This window comes from Pelobates fuscus, chromosome 4 (genome assembly GCF_036172605.1).
Source record: "Pelobates fuscus isolate aPelFus1 chromosome 4, aPelFus1.pri, whole genome shotgun sequence".
Classification (NCBI taxonomy): domain Eukaryota; kingdom Metazoa; phylum Chordata; class Amphibia; order Anura; family Pelobatidae; genus Pelobates; species Pelobates fuscus.
Window position 1 is genome coordinate 286,391,292 of NC_086320.1, and position 20,492 is coordinate 286,411,783.

The window sequence follows — 20,492 nt, forward strand, 5'->3', positions numbered from 1 at the left end:
CTTAAGGACACGACATGTGTGACATGTCATGATTCCCTTTTATTCCAGAAGTTTGGTCCATAAGGGGTTAAAGATCAGCCATCTATTTTTATGGTACATTTAGTATTTATTGAACTGTTAACATGAAAAGGACCACATGTATGTATAAGATAAGATTCTAGCTCAATCTTATCCCAGGTTTAAAAGATTTGCTGCTGAACATTTTTTATGATAATGTAATGTATTCTATCAAAATATACATGAAATTGAAAATATATAGATATAGTTATTTTTTTCTTTTTACATATAGAAGTGACTAAATTAGAACCCTCGTTTCCACCTGTGAAAAATGTAAACCACATTATGATGAAAATGCAGTTACCCATGCTCCTGCTGTAAATCTAATCACATGATAAAAAGCTAACCTGAATCCTGGAGCTGTGCAGTTCAATTACTTGCGGATACAATCTGTTAATATTCCGAACATACTGGAGCAGCTATTTATGGAATGCAGGCACATTTTCTAATTGTATTACCAAGAACATTCTAATACGATTTCTAACAGTGTTACAGAAAAAATGATGCAATGCTAAAAAAAAATAAAAAAAAATGTTTTCACTTTCTGGTCTTCTTTGAGTTTTCTCTATGCATCTATATATGGTAAGATGGAATACATTGCATAAACTGTATCTGAAGCTTAAATAAAATATCTCAAAGAGTTGGTAACGGACAGATCCCATCACAAAGAGGATCAAACATTGTGACTGGATATTACAGTCCGTCTGGCTTAATCTCATTCGATTTTAGATTATTTTTATTTTTTCCCCAAAAGTCAAGTTCCAAATGCATTACTACTCTAATCTTTTGTTTCTCTTACCTTATGCTTTTCTGAAATCTACATGTACTAATATCAATGTCATTACATCTTCACCAATCAAAAAACAACTGCGCTTTTCATGTTATCATTGTATTGTATATGCCTATTGCATGGGTACTATAATTGTACTGTATATTTCTTCTATTATTTGTGTAGCATTGTGTTTGTGTTCTTCAAGACATTGATTAGAGGCAATGGATTAACTAGAATATCCTATATATCTTTGAGTGCGTATAAGCACATAAATACTTTGAGTGCATATAAGTAATAAAGATCTCAGAAACCTTACATTTGGAAATTTATATCTAAGGATTTTATCAAATAAATTCCAATTGGTTTTCAAGCATTATCTACATAGCAAATGTAAAAACACAGAGGAAAATCTCAGAATGATTGCTGTTCGTGTTCTTCGTTCCTATGTTTTGTAACTCCTTTAAAAACTAGTAAAATGCTACATAAAACAATAATACAGTGGTAAATTCACTTTGTACTTTTCATTGTATCAGTCAGTTTAAAAAAAAGATATTCAGAAATGACCACACGAACCACAACACAGTTTAGCTGTAAGAATTCACATTTCACATTTAATAAAGTATTTTCTGTTTTGTTTGTAGTACAAAGAAAACATTTCATTTGTTGGGCAGTATTAGTACATACCATACATGCTTACGAATGTATTAAAATAATACATTTGTTTTAATGTCTTTGTGTTTCCTCTCCCATACATTTAAAAATCAACTTTTCCAGTGTCAAAACGACACTCTAAGGATTAACATAACATGCTTTTAAAAATAGGTCACATGTTAGATTCCATTTAAATCCAATGCATTTTAACATTTTAATTAAAATCAATACCAAATAATTATTCAGTCTTACCTTATATACAATCAGTCCAGTTAAAGGGACACTGTAACTGCTTCATCTCATTGCAGTCCCCTGGTGCGACCCATCAATTCAGCATTAAACAGTTTTTAATGTTCTTATGACAGCTACATCATTAAACTGCCACAAAAAAGGTCAGGTTAGTGGTGGGGATATAAGACTGCTGTGGCCTTTTAGGGTTAGAGTGAGGGGGAGGCCATGACTTTACTTAAGGCTCTTAAAGGATCACTATAGTGTCAGGAAAACAAATCGGTTTTCCTGACACAACAGTGCCGTGAGGGTGCCCCCACCCTCAGGGTCCCCCTCCCGTGGCGCTGAAGGGGTACAGCCACTTACCTTAATCCAGCGCCGGTGGTGGTGACCTCTCTTCCCCGTCCGACGTCAGCTCCCCCGTCCGACATCACTGGAGTCCGACGTCACATTTCTCAATGCTTTCCAATGGACACTCTGCGTGATGGAGGCGAAATTCGCCTCCAGCGTCGCAGATGCGCCTGTAGTGGCTGTCCGGAAGACAGCCACAAGAGGCTGGATTAACCCCAAATGTAAACATAACAGTTTCTCTGAAACTGTTATGTTTACATGTGAAGGGTTAAAACCTGAGGGACCTGGCACCCAGACCACTTCATTGAGCTGACGTGGTCTGGGTGACTATAGTGTCCCTTTAAGTACCAATAAACCTGTGGTATTCAGTATGCTGCATCCTTTTTTTGTGGCACTTTAATTAACATCACCTAGTTAATGGCAACATTAAGTTCAACATTTTAAGTCAAGATTTTTAACCTGAATACATGGCATTGGCAACCATAAAAGCATGGGCATTACAACACTGACTTAATCAGGGTCATATTTTAAAAAATTGATACTTTGTGGCTGCAAAAGTCAAATGTAAACAGTAATTTAAATGTTACACTGCTCTGAAGCATGTGTTTTTATATGTGTCCCTAATTAGATCAGCAGCAAGGTCACCAAAGTCAACATAACTCTGAATTGTAGGCTGTGAAATAAGCAATATGTAAAACCATACTCTGAGTAATGTGTAAGATGGTTAATGGAATGTTGGTAACAAGGCCAACCGATCTGATTCCTCTGGGTTTGATGCCAGAGAACATGGAATCATGCTTTAATGTTCTGTGATGATGCAGCCGCTAACTCTTCTTCAAAATAGAGAATCTGGTCCACTAGAAAACACTCACTTGACCTGGACACAAATGTCTCTAAGTACTGCTTGACCTCCTTTTCACTTCTGTTGGTTTGTCTTGCACTCCTAAGGTAGCTATACACTTTGTCAAAGGTTTTCCTCCCCAGAGATTCTATTGCTGATCTATAATTGATAGAAAACATGAAATGAATGATGTATTATTAAGAAATACAATTACAAAAATACATTCTTAACTCCTTAAATCCCCAAAAGGAAGTATTAATAGTTTTATTTTTATGTATATTGCACTATGAAATCTAGTACATAAAACCTCACTCACCCTCATTTGTGTGATTACAAGCCCGTAGAGGAATTAATTTATCTGCAAGAAGCCACTAGTCATTGATAAAAGTAAATGTGTTGAAAATGTAGGCTCACCCCCTGCTTCCAAACAGTAAAGGAAAATGTAATGGGTCATATTATTCCAAGTGTTGGTGAGGTGGGAGGGATGAATCTACTCTACCATTTCAAGGTTAGCATTTTTAGCATTCCAGAGATTTATAAAGATTTTAATAGCACTCTTTATTCTAGAAATATATACTTTGACTGTATGTGGGCTTTATGCTCACATGCCTTCGTTTTACATTCTGCAGCAATTTTAGTAAACTGTACTACCAATTATTCCCTTTTAGGGTCTTTGGAAATCAGGGTATTTGACCCATTTATATTTATCTATTTTTGTCCCATCTACTGTACGTGATAAAAAACAAATTGCATTTTAGTTTTTAAACTAACATTTCAGGCTATGTGTGAAATATTGCAAGATAAAGGACATTGTGTGCTGTCTAAAGCTTTTCATTTCCCAAATACTTTCTATAAAGGGTGAACAAGTAGGTGAAAAGTAAAAAAAAAAAATATGTAAAATGAAAAGCTAAATTTTTTAAGTATGTCTGTAAAGCAATCTATACACAAAATTGCTGTTTTAAATGTTTATATGCTTGCTGTATATCACTTTCAAATAAATATTATGCTAAAATGTAAATGTAAAATAAAAAGGGATTGGTAGTGCAGAGGTTAAACACACACATATTTAGGGAAGAAAAAAAGAACAGCATTGATGTGTATTTAAAAATAATATAAATTATTATTTCATCAATGCAATTAAAAATGCTTTAAAAAAAATCTAGACTCACTGGCATGGAAGTGCTGTCAATTGGACAGAGTTGCAAGTCTCTCCTCGGCCACTAGCATGCAGAGTTTGTAGGATGAACCCTAAAAGCACGGTCTGCGTGTTAAAAGCAGATGGATATGCAAAGGGATGCCTGTTAGTGTACTGAAGACATGATGCAGCAGGCAGGAATTGTGTAGGGCCTTTACTAGCCTAGAACTGTGTGGGTCTGTGCTTGCACTGTTGGAATATAATCTCAACTGATCAACTGTTGGGACTGGAAGGTTTCTTGGGAGACAGTAGTGTGTTCGACAGCCTGGCAGCTAGACTGTAATAAGTATGTGTGGTTGCAGAGAGAGATGAAACACTGGTGTTAATGGAGTCATGTGAAGCAGAATCAATCACTTAGGGATGCAAAGTTTTCTGTAAGAACTCCCTCATGATGTCCATACTATTTTAGGGATATATAATGTCACACCAAGTGACTTTAGGGACACACTGTCACACCAAGTGCTTTCAGCACCTTCCATCTGTCAAACTAATATATAGTTTGTACAGTGTCACTAGTAACATCCATAGCATGGGTTTTGTGTACATGTACCTGCAGCCAGGCCAAAATCTACCAGCTCTCTCCTTCCTTCTGGTCTCTTATTTACTCATGATTGAAGTGAATATGGTAAAAACTAGTACATGCATTACTTGTTGTACCAGCTAATGTAGTTCTCATAAGTGATTCACATGTGCGGAAAAGTCAGCAGTATTTATTTTTTGTGTGTGTTTGAATGTAAGCATGTTTTTTGATGGTGTATGTGTGAGTGAATGTAGGGATGTGTTTCTGTGTAGTGTTTTTTTAATTCAGTGGTGTGTTTTATATATATATATATATATATATATATATATATATTTGTAGTCGGGGCAATATAGCCGTATACAGAAATATAGCATAGAATAACCATAACATCAATGAGTTGGAACCAGTCGGTTGTGGTGTGCCGGAACCGACAAAGCAGTAGGCCTTTGATAAAAGTGGGCCTACCTTAGAGGGTGTTTATGAATAGAGGGAGTGGTGGGTGGGGTGACTCGCCAGACCAGCAACGGTAAGGTGGGAGTGGATTGGCAGCCCTTTTAAAGGGAATTCAAGCCCCTCCCACAACTACAGGCCCACAACTAATGGTCTCAGTCGTGAATTCGTTGGGTCGGAGGAACCCATAAAAGGCTAAATATATAGCTGTCTTTCTTACAGTATTAGTTATGGGCTCGAAAGGAGCAGAATCTAATAAATTGATTAGTGAATGGAATATGTTGTTGTCTATGGATAGTCTTTGTGAGGGGACATGTGCGTCCAATTTTTTAATACCTTTAAGTACTGTCTTAATTTGATATGAGGACAGGAAACCTGTAGCGTTGGGTTGTTGGATAAGCATGTGGTGTTGAATGCCAGTAAGGTACAGTTTTATAGTGTTAAATGATAGTTTAAGGTTGATGTGGCAAAAGGAAGTGAAACCCAATATTGATTCTAATGTGAACATGTCGTGGATGTGGAATTCAGTGATGAATTTCTTGAATACGTGAAAAGCCCTATCGTATGTGTTTATAGTGTTTACTGAAAGTGCGAGGTGAGAAATGTGACGTGCGTGATCTAACATAGCTTTTTTTTTTTTTCCAAGTATAAATTCTTTTATTTATTTTTTGCCAAAAAAAAACAATACAATACAATACAAAGACCGACAATACAACACAGATCAATTTACACCCTTACATAGTCACAACATTCAAAAACCTCAATAGACAGACACATGACTTATTACGCACTTATCTGCGGGGAATGGGCCAGGAGAGAGATCTATCTGTGCTCAGGACTCTTGCTAATCAGATAAGTACAGGTCAATATATTCCAATTTAGATTAAGAGATAATTTCTAATTTATTAACCCAGCTTTGCCATAAATCCATTCTTTTTGGGGAGTTCAGGTATGGTATACTTAAATCTCTTTCCATCTTCACCTGAAGATTGATTTGAGTTTTAATGTCATCCCACAATAATACTTGATTGGATTTCCAATTTCGTGCCAAAACAATTTTAAAAGCAATAAAGCAGTGAATTATAAAACATCTCACTGTGTGTGGCATTTTCGGCCAGTGCATATGCAACAAAACTACCTCCGGTTTCTTATCTAAAGCTTTTCCTGTTATGTCTTTTATAAAACTTATCAATCTCTCAATTGAGATCTGAATCTTTGAGCAACTCCACCATATGTGGAGAAATGATCCATCCTCTTTGTCACATCTCCAACATCTGGAAGTAGCTCCTGGAAACATCTGAGATAGCTTACTAGGGACTAAATACCATCTGTAAATTACCTTATAATGGGTCTCTGTTGCGGTCACCGGCCCGCCGAGCCTCACGGTCGTGCCCGACCGGCACGACCGCTCCGACTACACGAGCTTACCTGCTCGTCGGCGAGCCGGGAACCACGCACGTAGTTCTTCCGGGCATCACGCCCGAATCCAATATGGCGCCGACCACGTGGTCGCGTCTATGGATAGCCCCGCCCCCGATAATTATACTAACGTGTGCGTGACGTCACGACGTCAACGCACACGCACGTTCTGGGGTCAGAGGTCGCCCTCTGACCAATCATAGCTTAGAGAGGGGTATTTAAACCCCTAATTCACCCTAGTACTTTGCCATGTCGTGGTTTCAGTTTCCTGGTTCCCTGAAAGTGCTATTCTCGTGTTTCTGATTTCCTGGTATCCTGATCCTTGGCGTTTCCCTGGTTATTCTGATCTCTGGTTTCCCTGACTTGGCTTGTCTTATCGGTATTGAGTATTTTCTGGCTTCCTTGACCTCGGCTTTCCCTTTGACCATTCTCTGTCTCTAGCGTATTAGTCCGGCCATTCTAAGGTCCGGTTTACGCTCTATCCTGTTATTTTCCTTTTCTTTCTTATGTATATATTTACATAGTTTCTGCGTGCTGGACCACATTACTAGTCGTGACATTACGACATGGCCATGGATCCTGCAGAACTATGCAAACATATGATTGCCTGTGAAAGTAGGGTGGAGGATATGGACCACAGGTTAGACCAATTTGCCCAGGCATTTCAGACCTTGCTCCAGAGGACTGCCTATTTAGAGGTCCCTCCTGTACCACCTGTGGTTCCGCCACCTGTAGTGGTTCCCGTACCACATAAACCACCGTCCATAACCTTGTCACCGCCCCCTCGTTATGGAGGTGATTCTAAGGAATTCAGAGGTTTTTTAAACCAAATAGAATACCACTTTGAGGCCTCCCCAGGTTCATTCCCAACAGATAGATCTAAAATAGGCTATCTGATGAACCAATTAACTTGAAAAGCCTTGACTTGGGCTAACCCCTTATGGGAAAGTGGTGACGCAGTAGCCCGTGATTAAAGTACCTTTCTTACGGCCTTTAAGGCTACATTTGAACCTAAAGGCAGGGAGAAGAACGCTGCCAAAGCCCTTATGAGAATCAAGCAAGGCAGTCGTTCTGTAGCCGATTATGCAATAGAGTTCAGGACATTAGCGTCTGAGGTTGATTGGACCAATAGCGGTCTGGTGGCTGCTTTCTCTGAAGGTCTAGCTGAGAGTATACAAGATGAGACCGCAGCTAGAGACCTTCCGGTTAATCTTAATGAGTTTATTGCCTACATGATAGACATTGATAACCGGCTCAGAGAGAGAGAGAAAAACAAACAACGTAACAGACGTTCTAATTTGTCCATAGCTCCTCGTTTCTCTAACCCAGTGGTGAGTAGCCAAACGCCTCTTCCAGAACCTGAACCCATGCAATTGGGTAGTGCTAAACTCACTGAGGCAGAGAGACAACACAGACGTAACGAGGGGTTATGTATGTATTGTGGCAAGAAGGGACATCTAAGATCGTCATGCCCGGTTCGGCCGGAAAACTTGCACACCTAAGGCACGTACGGGGACCGACCTTAGGTGTGATGTATATGTCCCCTAAATTGACTAAGAACCGTTTCCTTATCAAAGTAACCTTATCTTTCGATAACACTGCTGTTCAGTGTGAGGCTATGATTGACTCTGGGGCAGCGGAGAATTTCCTAGACAAAGAATTCTCTGCAAAACATCTCCTGCCCTTAAGACATAAAGAGAAACCTATAGCAGTCGAGGCCATTGATGGAAGGCCTCTTACCCAGCCTTTCATCACACACGAAACTCTGCCAATCACTGTTTCAGTGGGTATTCTCCACTCTGAAGAAATGACCTTTCAAATCATATCTTCACCTACAGTTCCGATAATACTCGGTTTCCCTTGGCTCCTGAAACACAATCCACGTTTGGATTGGATTGAAGGAGAGATTGTGAGTTGGGGTGAGAGATGCAAAGGTGTTTGCTTTAAGCAAATCCCACAACCTATTGGCACCATTAATGTTCCTGTTACACCTCCCTTGACCACACAAATCCCACAGCAGTACATGGATTTGAAAGAGGTATTTAACAAGGTCCAGTCAGAAGGGTTACCTCCTCATAGACCTTATGACTGTACTATAAACTTATTACCAGGGACTATGCCTCCCAAGGGAGGAGTCTATGCCTTGTCCCCCCAGGAAAATCTTTGTTTGGAGGAATATATTAAGGATGCTCTCAGAAAGGGTCATATCCGTAGGTCCTCCTCACCAGCCGGGGCTGGATTCTTCTTTGTCTCTAAAAAAGAAGGAGACCTACGCCCTTGTATTGATTATAGGGGTTTGAATAGGATTACCATAAAAAATGCCTACCCTATTCCCCTTATATCAGAGCTATTTGACAGATTGAAGGGAGCTCGAGTCTTTACCAAGCTCGATCTCCGAAGTGCATACAATCTAGTCAGGATTAAGGACGGTCACGAATGGAAGACCGCATTTAATACCAGAATGGGACATTACGAATACCTGGTTATGCCGTTTGGATTATGTAACGCTCCAGCGGTATTCCAGGATTTTATTAACGATGTCCTAAGAGAGTACCTTCACATGTTCGTTCTAGTGTATTTGGACGACATTCTCATCTATTCCCCAGACCTAGAGACACATCACGAACATGTGAGAATTGTACTGAAAACCCTGTTACAGAACGGCCTTTACTGTAAACTGGAGAAATGCCAGTTTGACCAAACGGAGATACAATTCCTTGGATACGTTATATCTCCGTCTGGTTTCCAGATGGATCCTCGCAAACTGGAGGCAGTCTTACAGTGGCCATTACCCAAGGGCCTTAAAGCTACTCAACGCTTTATAGGTTTTGCGAATTACTACCGCAAATTCATAAGGGGATTTTCCTCCGTGATTTCCCCTATAACCAATTTAACAAAAAAAGGAGCAAATTGTATATCTTGGCCCAAAGAAGCAAGAGAGGCATTTGAACGATTAAAATCTTTATTTTCCTCAGCACCTGTCCTGACCCATCCTGATCCATCCAAACCATTTATCCTAGAGGTGGATGCATCAGAGACAGGAGTTGGAGCCATTCTGTCTCAAAGAGAAAGTCCTGATATGCCTTTACATCCCTGTGGATTTTACTCTCGCAAACTCACACCTGCAGAGAGGAATTACGACATAGGGAATAGGGAACTTTTGGCCATTGTACTTGCCCTTAAGGAATGGAGGCATCTCTTGGAAGGTTCCAAAGAGCCACTTTTGATCTTTACTGATCATAAGAATTTGGCTTATATTGGGGACGCTAAGAGACTGTCCTCTCATCAGGCTAGGTGGTCATTGTTCCTCTCCCGATTCAATTTCGTAATTACATACAGACCTGGTACTAAAAACACCAAGGCAGATGCACTTTCTCGGCAGTTTGAGACAGATGAAGTTCCGGAACAGGTGATATATCCTATTGTACCTCCTGAATGCCTCATTGCCACTACAGTTTCCGAAGTGTCTTCTCCACTCTTCTGTGCCATAATAGCAGATCAAACTCAGGCACCTATGGGAAAACCTCCGAACAAACTGTATGTGTCACCTCAGTTTCGAAAGAAGGTACTAGATTTGTTCCATGACAACCTCACAGCGGGCCATCCTGGAGTCCATAAAACTCTCTCTGCCGTCTCCAGGAGATTTTGGTGGCCTGCTCTTAGAAACGATATCAAAGATTATGTTGGGGCATGTCAAATATGTGCCGTTTCTAAAGTTCCTCCTAGGTCACCTCCTGGACTGTTACAACCACTACCCATACCTAGTGCTCCATGGACCCACTTGGCCATGGATTTCATTGTGGATCTACCCAGTTCAAACGGGTTTAATACAGTCCTTATGGTTATTGATAGATTCACGAAGATGGCACATTTCGTCCCACTTAAAAAATTACCATCTGCTCAAGATCTAGTTCAAATATTCTTGAGAGAGATCTTTCGGTTGCACGGTGTACCCAAAAGCATAGTATCTGACAGAGGTACCCAGTTTGTTTCTAGGTTTTGGCGTTCCTTTTGCAAACAATTGGGCGTCGAACTCTCCTTTTCGTCAGCATATCACCCTCAAACAAATGGAGCAGCAGAGAGGGCGAATCAGTCTTTAGAAGCCTATTTACGTTGCTTTATAAATGCCAATCAATCTAACTGGTATGAGCTCTTACCCATGGCTGAGTTCGCCAGAAACAACGCCACTCATGAATCTTCTAATCACAGTCCATTCTTTGTTAATCAGGGTTATCACCCCACTGTTTTACCTTCTGCATTCTCAGACACAGAAATCCCCGCTTTGAACACCCGTTTAGAATCGATTCATGATACCTGGGATTCCGTCCATTCAGCTCTGCAAAAAGCCTCATTACGAGCAAAGGTCCAAGCTGACAAGAAACGGGGCGCTAATCCTGTCTATCTTCCAGGTGACAGGGTGTGGCTCTCCACAAGACATATCAAGCTTAAGGTCCCGTCCATGAAATTTGCCCCTCGGTACATTGGTCCCTTTCGAATTACCCAACGTATTAATCCAGTGACCTATACTTTAGCACTACCGGCTCATATGAGAATAGCGAATACTTTCCATGTGTCTCTGCTCAAGCCCCTTACTTGCAATCGCTACACCAGGGTATCCACTCCTCCTCTGCCCTTGGTAGTGGGTGATCAAGAAGAATACGAAGTCCGTTCTATCATGGACTCCAAATTATCCAGAGGTGTCTTGTCCTATCTAGTTGACTGGAAGGGTTATGGTCCCGAGGAACGTTGTTGGGTTCCTGCTGACCGGGTCCATGCGCCCCGTCTTATCCGGTCATTTCACAACCGCTTTCCTCTTAAGCCGGGTCCTTCCCGCCCGGTGCGCGGTCTTCGAGTGGGGGGTACTGTTGCGGTCACCGGCCCGCCGAGCCTCACGGTCGTGCCCGACCGCTCCGACTACACGAGCTTACCTGCTCGTCGGCGAGCCGGGAACCACGCACGTAGTTCTTCCGGGCATCACGCCCGAATCCAATATGGCGCCGACCACGTGGTCGCGTCTATGGATAGCCCCGCCCCCGAGAATTATACTAACGTGTGCGTGACGTCACGACGTCAACGCACACGCACGTTCTGGGGTCAGAGGTCGCCCTCTGACCAATCATAGCTTAGAGAGGGGTATTTAAACCCCTAATTCACCCTAGTACTTTGCCATGTCGTGGTTTCAGTTTCCTGGTTCCCTGAAAGTGCTATTCTCGTGTTTCTGATTTCCTGGTATCCTGATCCTTGGCGTTTCCCTGGTTATTCTGATCTCTGGTTTCCCTGACTTGGCTTGTCTTATCGGTATTGAGTATTTTCTGGCTTCCTTGACCTCGGCTTTCCCTTTGACCATTCTCTGTCTCTAGCGTATTAGTCCGGCCATTCTAAGGTCCGGTTTACGCTCTATCCTGTTATTTTCCTTTTCTTTCTTATGTATATATTTACATAGTTTCTGCGTGCTGGACCACATTACCAGTCGTGACAGTGTTTAAACATTGGACCTGACTGCGAGTATTATTTATAGCTTTACACCAATCTTGGTAATCCAAAGAGCAATTTAGATCTTTTTCCCATTTATTCTTCTGAGGGAAGCTAGATACCTCCTTAATATTTCTAATTACATCTATAGCTTTAGCTAGGACTTTAGGAACAGTCTGATTTGAGAATATGAATTTTATCAGAGTGGGAGCTTTTCCAGACTCTCTGATAAGATGTTTCTGCAGAAAGTATTTAAACCTCAGATAATTAAACCTCTCTCGTTGGGAGAGTTGATACTTTTGCACAATAGAGTCAAACGACATTATTTTGCCTGAGGATAATATCTGTGACACTTTATTTATTCCCTGTGCTCTCCAGGCATGTAGGGACAAATCTGTCATATTAGCTTCTACTATCCTCAGATTTGCCGTGTCCATAATTGCGTACCTAAGGTCTAATTTATTTTTAATTTCCTCCCAAACAGGCAGCATTTGAGCCCATATCAAGTTGTTATTAATATCAATCCCCATTTTATCCGCGTTTTTTGTATTCCATATCAGACCCTCAGGGTGTTTTAATCTCAGATCTTCCATTTCTATATTAAGCCAACTTTCTTCTTTAGCTGTCCCCGTCTGGGATCTATATATATGAGTAATCACATTTGCCCAGTACATAACTCTTATATTGGGGAAGTTTAGGCCTCCCTCCTTAGTTTTCAAAGAAAGAATGTTTCTGTTAATTCTATTTTTCTTACCCTTATTTATAAAGTTTTCAAGATTGCTTTGTAATAGCGTCAACCAGGTATCTGGAATCTTAAGTGGGATCATTTGAAATAAATAATTCCATTTGGGAATAATGTAGGAATTAATAACATTAATACGGCCCCACCAAGTGATTTGCATATTTCTCCATTCTTTAAGTAATAAATTTGTACTTTTTAATAACTTTAGGAAGTTTTCTTCCATCATTCTCTCTATGTTCTTTGTGATGGATATACCTAGGCAATTGAATTTCTGTGATGCCCATGTGAATGCGTATTTATTACTAATTGCTTCTCTTGATTTCTTATCCAGTTCAATTCTCATCACTACTGTTTTTTCATTATTTAACTTATAGTTGGCTAATTGGCTATACAGTCTAACTTCCTCCATCAAATAATTCAAGGACCTGATTGGATCAGTAATTGATAACAAGATATCGTCCGCATATAGACTGATTTTAAATTCTTTATCCCTTATTCTATATCCTTTTATATCTTCGTTTTTCCTAATATTTTCTGCTAAAGGTTCTATTGAAAGAATATATAATAATGGCGAAAGTGGGCAGCCTTGTCGCACCCCATTATTTACTGATACCCAGTCTGAGCAAACATTTGGGCCTACTATTCTAGTTGTAGGGTTTTTATATAAGGACATAATGCCTCTTAACATCCAACCATCTATTCCGTATGCTTTCAAAGATAATTCTAAAAACTTCCAGTTCAGCCTATCGAAAGCTTTTTCTGCATCGACTGCTAAAGTCATAAGAGGGATACGTTTTTTGTTAGCATTATCTATGATATCTATAATTCTTGAGTTGGAACCCACCCATCTCTCTGGTATAAAACCAATTTGGTCGTTATGGATTAATGCCCTTATAATACTCTTAAGACGGTCTGCTAAAATAGATGAAAATATTTTTACATCGGAATTGATTAATGATATGGGGCGGTAGCTGGCCACGGCAGTTGGATCTTTTCCCTGTTTCCGGATGGGGAGCATATTTGCTCTTGTCATTTCTTCCGGAAAACTTCCTATTTGAACCGCGTTATTAAATGCTAGTGCCAGTTGTTTACTCAGGATAGATTTGAATGTATGGAAAAACAGATTGGAGAATCCATCTGGGCCGGGTGTTTTTAGTTTCTGGGTTTTTGATATAGCCGCGATAACCTCCGCCTCTGTAATCGGCTTATTGAGACTATCTTTCTGAGTCTGATCTATTTTTGATAAATTTGTACTAGTCAGATACTGTTTAGCCTTTTCTATACAGACTTCGTCAGGGATATTATATAATATACTATAGTATTCTCTAAAGCAGTTACCAATATCGCTTGGATTTGTATAAGTTGTTTGATTATATATTATCTTAGATATCCGAGCGTTGGCGTACTGTTTCCTCAACTTGTTAGTTAACATCTTATCTGTTTTGTTCCCTCTACAATAAAATCTCAGTTTTAATTTTTTAACATTATTTGCTATTTTAATGTTCAAGCACTGTGTAATGTTGTTTTGAACCTCTGTTATTCGTCTTCCTTTCTCTATTGTAGGGTCTGCTTTATTATCCTCGGTTAGTCTATATAATTCAATGTACAGGTCTCCCAATCTTTTTTCTTTAATTTTAACTTCATGATTTAACTTTATAAGGTAACCTCTCATAACTGCTTTAAAAGAACACCAATTATTTAAGTTTGATGTTTCCGATGGGTCGTTCTCCTTAAAGAAGCAAACTATCAGTCTCTCTAATTTAGACATTTTTTATTATGTAGCAGATAATTGTTTAATCTCCACGTTGTATTATTTCTAGTTATCAGATTATCTTTTATTACAAATATATACATACTGTGATCAGACCATACGTTTTCTACTATAATTATTTTTACTAAATTATTCACCAGACTTAAATTGCCCCATATCATGTCAATTCTTGAGTATGTAAAATGAACTCTAGAGAGATGGGTGTAGTCTCTTTGTTCTGGATTTTGAAGCCGCCAGACGTCAAATAAATCAAATTTGTTTTTAGTATTAGTCAGTGAGCTGGCATTTTTTATAATTGTTTTGTTCATAACGCTCCCTTTCAACAGTTTTTTGTCTTTTTGTGGGTCTAATATACAGTTAAAATCACCTGCAACTATATATATCCCTGTTTTAACTCGTTCTGCTTTGTTTAGTATTTTATTCAGTTGAGAAACTGGGGCTACATTGGGTAAATATATATTAACTATGGTATATTTAACTTCGTTTATCAAGCATACCAAAATCATAAATCTTCCTTCCTTATCTAATTCTTGATAAAGTAACTCCCACTTAACCCTATCTGAGATTAGCATTGCAACTCCTCTTTTTTTTTTCTCTTTCATAGAGGCATGTAAAATACTTGGGAGCTTCTTTCCACCCCATGTTAGTTTCTCATTTTGCCTCCAGTGGGTCTCTTGAACTAGGCAAATATCGATTTTTTCTTTTATCATTTGATTTCTTAGCAGAGATCTTTTATACATCGTATTCAGGCCCTGAGCATTTACAGACATAAACGTAACCATATTTTAAACCTCTCCTTCTATTTTCCCACCTCCTGACTTTAAAGCCCCGCAGATAACACATAAATTTAACACACAACATTACAAAAATTTGGGACATCTACTAGTTTCCTAGTAGAGAAACAGTCACAATAAGTAAGATAGGAGATAATAGTGTGTACAAAGAAGGGAGAGGGTTTATACTGCGTTATGGGAGGTATTGTCACAAAAAGTATTGAAGGGAGAATTGAATATGGGTGTCTATTAAAGAAATACATAAATTTGTCTCCAGTAGAATACAGTCACTACAATTTATGGGTTGTAATAGAATGTGTAAATTAGCACAAAGAAATAGTCACTATGATCACATTGAGAAGTAATAGTTAGTATAAGGTCGTAAGAGTATTTATATTTTGGTACTGGTAAACACATTATAAAAAGGATATTGAAAGATACTGAAAGATTAACTGGAAAAAAGTTATCACCAAAGAAGTATAGACAAAGGTCTCTAATTAGAGAAAGAGTTATTATAATTATATCGGACTGAACAAAGGCACTAGAAACAAGGAAAATCCATGAAAATGTATATTGTTGAATAAGGATAACCAAGGATTAATTTTTTTTTTTTTCTCTCTTCCCCTGTCTCTCTTCTTCTTTCCTCTCTCTCGCTGGTTTCCTCCTGGTCGATGCCCTAGGATGCCGACCATGGATCTGCCTGATGCTTTTATTAAGCAGAAGTCTCGGGGTAATTGGATACCCACGAGACGGGGTCTTTCCACAGAGGTTAGGTTTAGTCCTTTGTGAGAAAGGTTTAGGTGAGGGACTAAAAGATCTAACATAGCTTTTAATCCATTATCATGTCTTTGAAAAGTGGGGCAGGAGTTGCCAGTCTGGAGGCGGTGGGTAGTGTCGTGAAGAAATCCTGAAAACGAAATCGAGACAAGTGATCAGCACCGGTGTTTGTGCACCCCGGAACATGAATACATGTGATAAAGAATTGACAGGTGTCCGCTACCCATGTGAGTCGTTTTAGGAGTCTCATAATTACCAAGGATGCTGACCGGCCTTTATTGACAATATGGTATGTAGCCATATTATCCGAGTAGCACCTAACCGCGTGACCGGACCAATGTGGTCCCCAGGCAATGGCCGCCGCCACGATTGGGTACAGTTCAAATAAAGCTGAGGTCTCTGTAAATTTGGGTAGTGATTTGACCTTGGTCGGCCATGGTCCCCAAAGCCATAGATCTCCCAAGATGGCTGCAAAACCTGTGTTTGCTGCAGCATCTGTCCACAGTGTAGGCGAAATGTCAGAGTGGGCTGGTATAAACATTGCTCGCCCGTTCCAAGAGGTGAGAAAAATTCCCCACATACGTAAATCAGAGGTTGCGTGGTCGTCTAATGTGATACTTGAAGTGTCTGAGGTGAATTTTGGAAATAGGGATAGTAGATGTGAAATAAAAGATCTGCCCTGGGGAATGATCCTAATTGCAAAGTTGAGCGATCCCAGCAGTGATTGCAGTTCTTTCCTGGTGCAACACCCTTGCCGTAGGTAGTGTTCGATGCTTGCCAGGGTACGCTCAATTTTGTCCTGAGGGAGGCTAGCCTGCATGTGTACAGTGTCTAGTTGTATCCCCAAAAATTGCATGTTGGTGTCGGGCCCCAATGTCTTGTGTGGGGAGACTGGGATAGTGAGGGATTCAAACAAAGCCAACATGTGTTTCAAACTACTTGGGGGGGAGTGTGTTGTTCTCAATCACGAGGAAATCATCTAGATAGTGAATACCCAAAGGACATTTACATACATTAAGTAATAACCAACACAAAGCCTCTGCAGATGTGTCAAAAATACGTGGGCTGCTTTTGGAGCCAAAAGTGAGACGTGTGAAGAAATAATATAACCCTTGCCATTTAATGCTGTGAAGGTGCCAAAGTGAAGGGTGCATGGGAAGTAACTTGAAGGCATTTACTACATCCGTTTGACTTAACATGACCCTGTGCCTGCTTTAATGATAGCACCTATGGCATGGTCGATAGTGGTGTATTGTAGTGAAAATTCTTCAGAAGGTATGAGTGAATTTAGGCTAGGGACTGTGGAGGAATGTGGTGCAGATAAATCAATGATCAGTTTAGGTTTAAGTGAGTTTTTCCCTGTGACAATCCCAATGGGATTGGTTCTCCAAGATGTGAAGGGTGGTGAAAGAAATGGGCCCAGCAAGAACCCTTGGTTCACCTCGGTCATGATGAGTTTGTGTACCAACTGTGGGTCATCTAATGTGGATAGTAGGTTGTCACATTCCAGTGTGCCTGTAGGTAAATGTATCAACCCGGTGTGAAATCCCTCAGTCAGTCCTGTTATAAGACAGTCACTGAAATGTCGTGACAGGTGTAGTTGTAGAAAAGTGGTGAATAAGCTGAGGTTCACGCACGTGAGATATGGTTTAGGGAATGCTTTATTTGGGCACATTGTCTTGGAATGGGCCCTGAAACAGTGTGAACATACCACAATTGCCTGCGTTAAAATTATTGCAAACTTTGGATTTGCCTAAAAAGACAATATCCCTGCCCAGTTTGTCTTTTAAACCTCTAGTAGGTCTTTGGAGGATAGAAGCCGGTTGGTTTTGTTCAATTTCAGCCGAATTCGGGCAGAAATTGGTGCTGTGTTGCTGATGCGCACACTGCACAAGTTGGGGGTCTGAGGCCTGCAAAGTGCCTGCATAATAGCTCTGTGTCCAATTTATTCCAATTTATGCTCAAATTGAACTGAGCCAGAGCCGCAGCCACCTGTGCAGAGAAGGAACGGTGGTAATCGTAAAAGGCGGTACCACCGTATTTGTGCCCCAGATCCACCATCTTGTGCATGTATGCATCCAACTCTGCTCTTTTCCCGGGGTAAACTGAGCAGTATACATCTCTATAAATCCCAAACCCCAGTACGAATTCAGGGATGGTCAATTTTTTTATTCAGCTGGGGGTCTCTAGCCCTTAGTACTACAGAAATATCCCCATATGCAAAGGTCCTGTTCTCTAGGACATTCTGGGAGGCAATGAGCAATGAGACAAGGTTAACGTCCTTGCCTTCCAGAATGTCCTTTTTAAGGTGAGATGGGACCATATGCGAGGGATCAATTGATTCTATAACTGCAGTAGATTCAAAGGTATTACCGCGCATAGTATTAGTGAGAGGATGACTGGTGACCGTAGTATTGGTAGTGGACTGACTAGCACCACCGGCCTCCGATTTATCCAGCCTGTCACTTATTGTGCCAATGGATGCCATTAGAGAAGTCATCATGGCATGGAAAACTGGTAATTGAGTCCCACTAGGGCCTTCCCCTGCCTCGGAGTTGTCGGTGGTAGTATTCAGTAATCTAAACAACTCTGCCTTCCTAGCCGTAGCTGGGAAAGGGATGCAGCGCCTTCTGAGTTCTGCTGTGAGACGTGGGATGGTCCATGATCTAAGGGATGCAGGGCTATTCACATCTGTACCTGGAACAGGGGTAGCAGGCCTAGCGGGTGTGCTAGATAGTGAAAGTTCCTCAGGGATATCAGGAGTTAGTGAAATAACTGAAATTATAAAAGTAGTATAATCAGTCGTATGTAATGAATTTTTTGGGTGGGTACTGGTGGGCTAGCTAAATACCAAGCGGTGAAACAATTATGCTTTTTGAGCGTGACAGATGAGTCCCTGCTAGTTGCCAAGAGGCCTGAGAGGCACTATCTATGCATGGGCCCGAGGGGAAGTTTGAGGCCACCGAACGTTATGGCGGGGTGTGTCAATGAAAGCATAAGAAAGAATGGGAGTGACAGGTGAGGCCCTCTCTTTGCAATGGTGCGAGGCGGCTAGCTATAATTTGGCCCGAGGGGCGTAGTACCTCCGAGTATGAGGATGGGGATGTTGGCCTCGCGGGACCACTAGCCTATGGATTAAGACCAGAAGAATTTCCTAATTGGGCCACATAACCTAGGACCAGTACCCCTTAAAACATAGAAAGTAATGGGTTCTGGCGTAATACCTGATATGTGAGTCAGGCCGAGCTGTCAATGAAGAGGTAAACAGTGACTGTAATAGTATCGAGTTGTTGACCTGTGGGCATAAGATGATATATACATTTCTGAATGTAAGGTAGTAGTTTGGCCAGATCGTGGGCCCTAAAACCAGAACCTACCCGACACTCTGCAGAGGGGATTTAACCGAGAGAAGGTGACGGCTTCCGTGCTTGTAAAAGCTACCGTCCAATGAATAATAACCTAGAAGAGTAAATTACACACTTAACTAATTTCATATGTATTGTTGGCCTTCACATGAATCATAATTAAATTCCAACCAACCTAGGAAGTAAATATAATTGATACGGGTGTCAGAAATCACAATCCTAGTACGAATCCCTGGTAAGAAACCTGTGGGAAAAGGTCAGGAAAATCAGGACACCAATCCAGGTTTAAACATTTATATATGTTTTAGTAGAATTTATAAGTGACTGTAATAACGTTTGTGACCAGTATGGGCAAAATTCCCCTGGAGTACTGGTTGAAATTCGTGCTTATTTCGTGGTAGTTGAAATGAAACAAATGAACTAGATAGAGTATTGATACATACGAATGGATACATCTTAATTATAACTTGAACCGAAAGGAAATGTTATGTATATAACCGAATGATAGCGTTTGTTAGTTTAAGTAATATGAAACATCTGCGAGTGGTTAAGGGAATTTAGCCGAACAGCGTTCTGTGTGAAACAAAAAGTACCGAACGATGGTTGGGGCTCCGCCGTGTAAAGCTGGGAAGTTTGCAGCGGTTGCTTTACGCCGGGCCTAACTTATGTTTTTTCCGCGGCGGCAAGTAATGAACGGGCTGTGCGGACGCCGGCGACAGGAAGGAGAGCACCGGACCAGGAGATCACGAGGAAACAGGTAAGAAAACAATCCAAAATGGTGGTCTGAACCGGAAGTAAACGTTTCAGACTCGCCAGACCAGCAACGGTAAAGTGGGAGTGGATTGGCAGCCCTTTTAAAGGGAATTCAAGCCCCTCCCACAACTACAGGCCAAGCCTTCAAATATATATATATATATATATATATATATATATATAATGTTGGTGTTTTAATAAAGAGGTAGATTTGGCGTTTGAATTCAGGGGTGTATTTGTGTGTAATGTTGTGAGATGCTAAGATGTATGCACCTATACACACACATTTGCAGGGGTTGACTTTAGGTTCTTTATTGGATATCTTTGGCATGTTTTGACTTGAAATAATATGTGT

At 40.5% G+C, this 20,492-nt stretch overlaps 1 protein-coding gene across 1 annotated transcript in view; it reads right to left on the bottom strand.

Annotated features, from left to right (window-relative positions):
- Nucleotides 1–2,374: 2,374 nt before the first annotated feature.
- NEK11 (NIMA related kinase 11) overlaps nt 2,375–20,492 on the bottom strand; it is a 354,200-nt gene continuing 336,082 nt past the window's right edge. Inside the window, exon 16 of the mRNA XM_063452175.1 lies at nt 2,375–3,059. Within this exon, the coding sequence (XP_063308245.1) occupies nt 2,852–3,059 (208 nt within the window). The 3' untranslated portion in view covers nt 2,375–2,851. The remainder of the gene's footprint in view (nt 3,060–20,492) is intronic.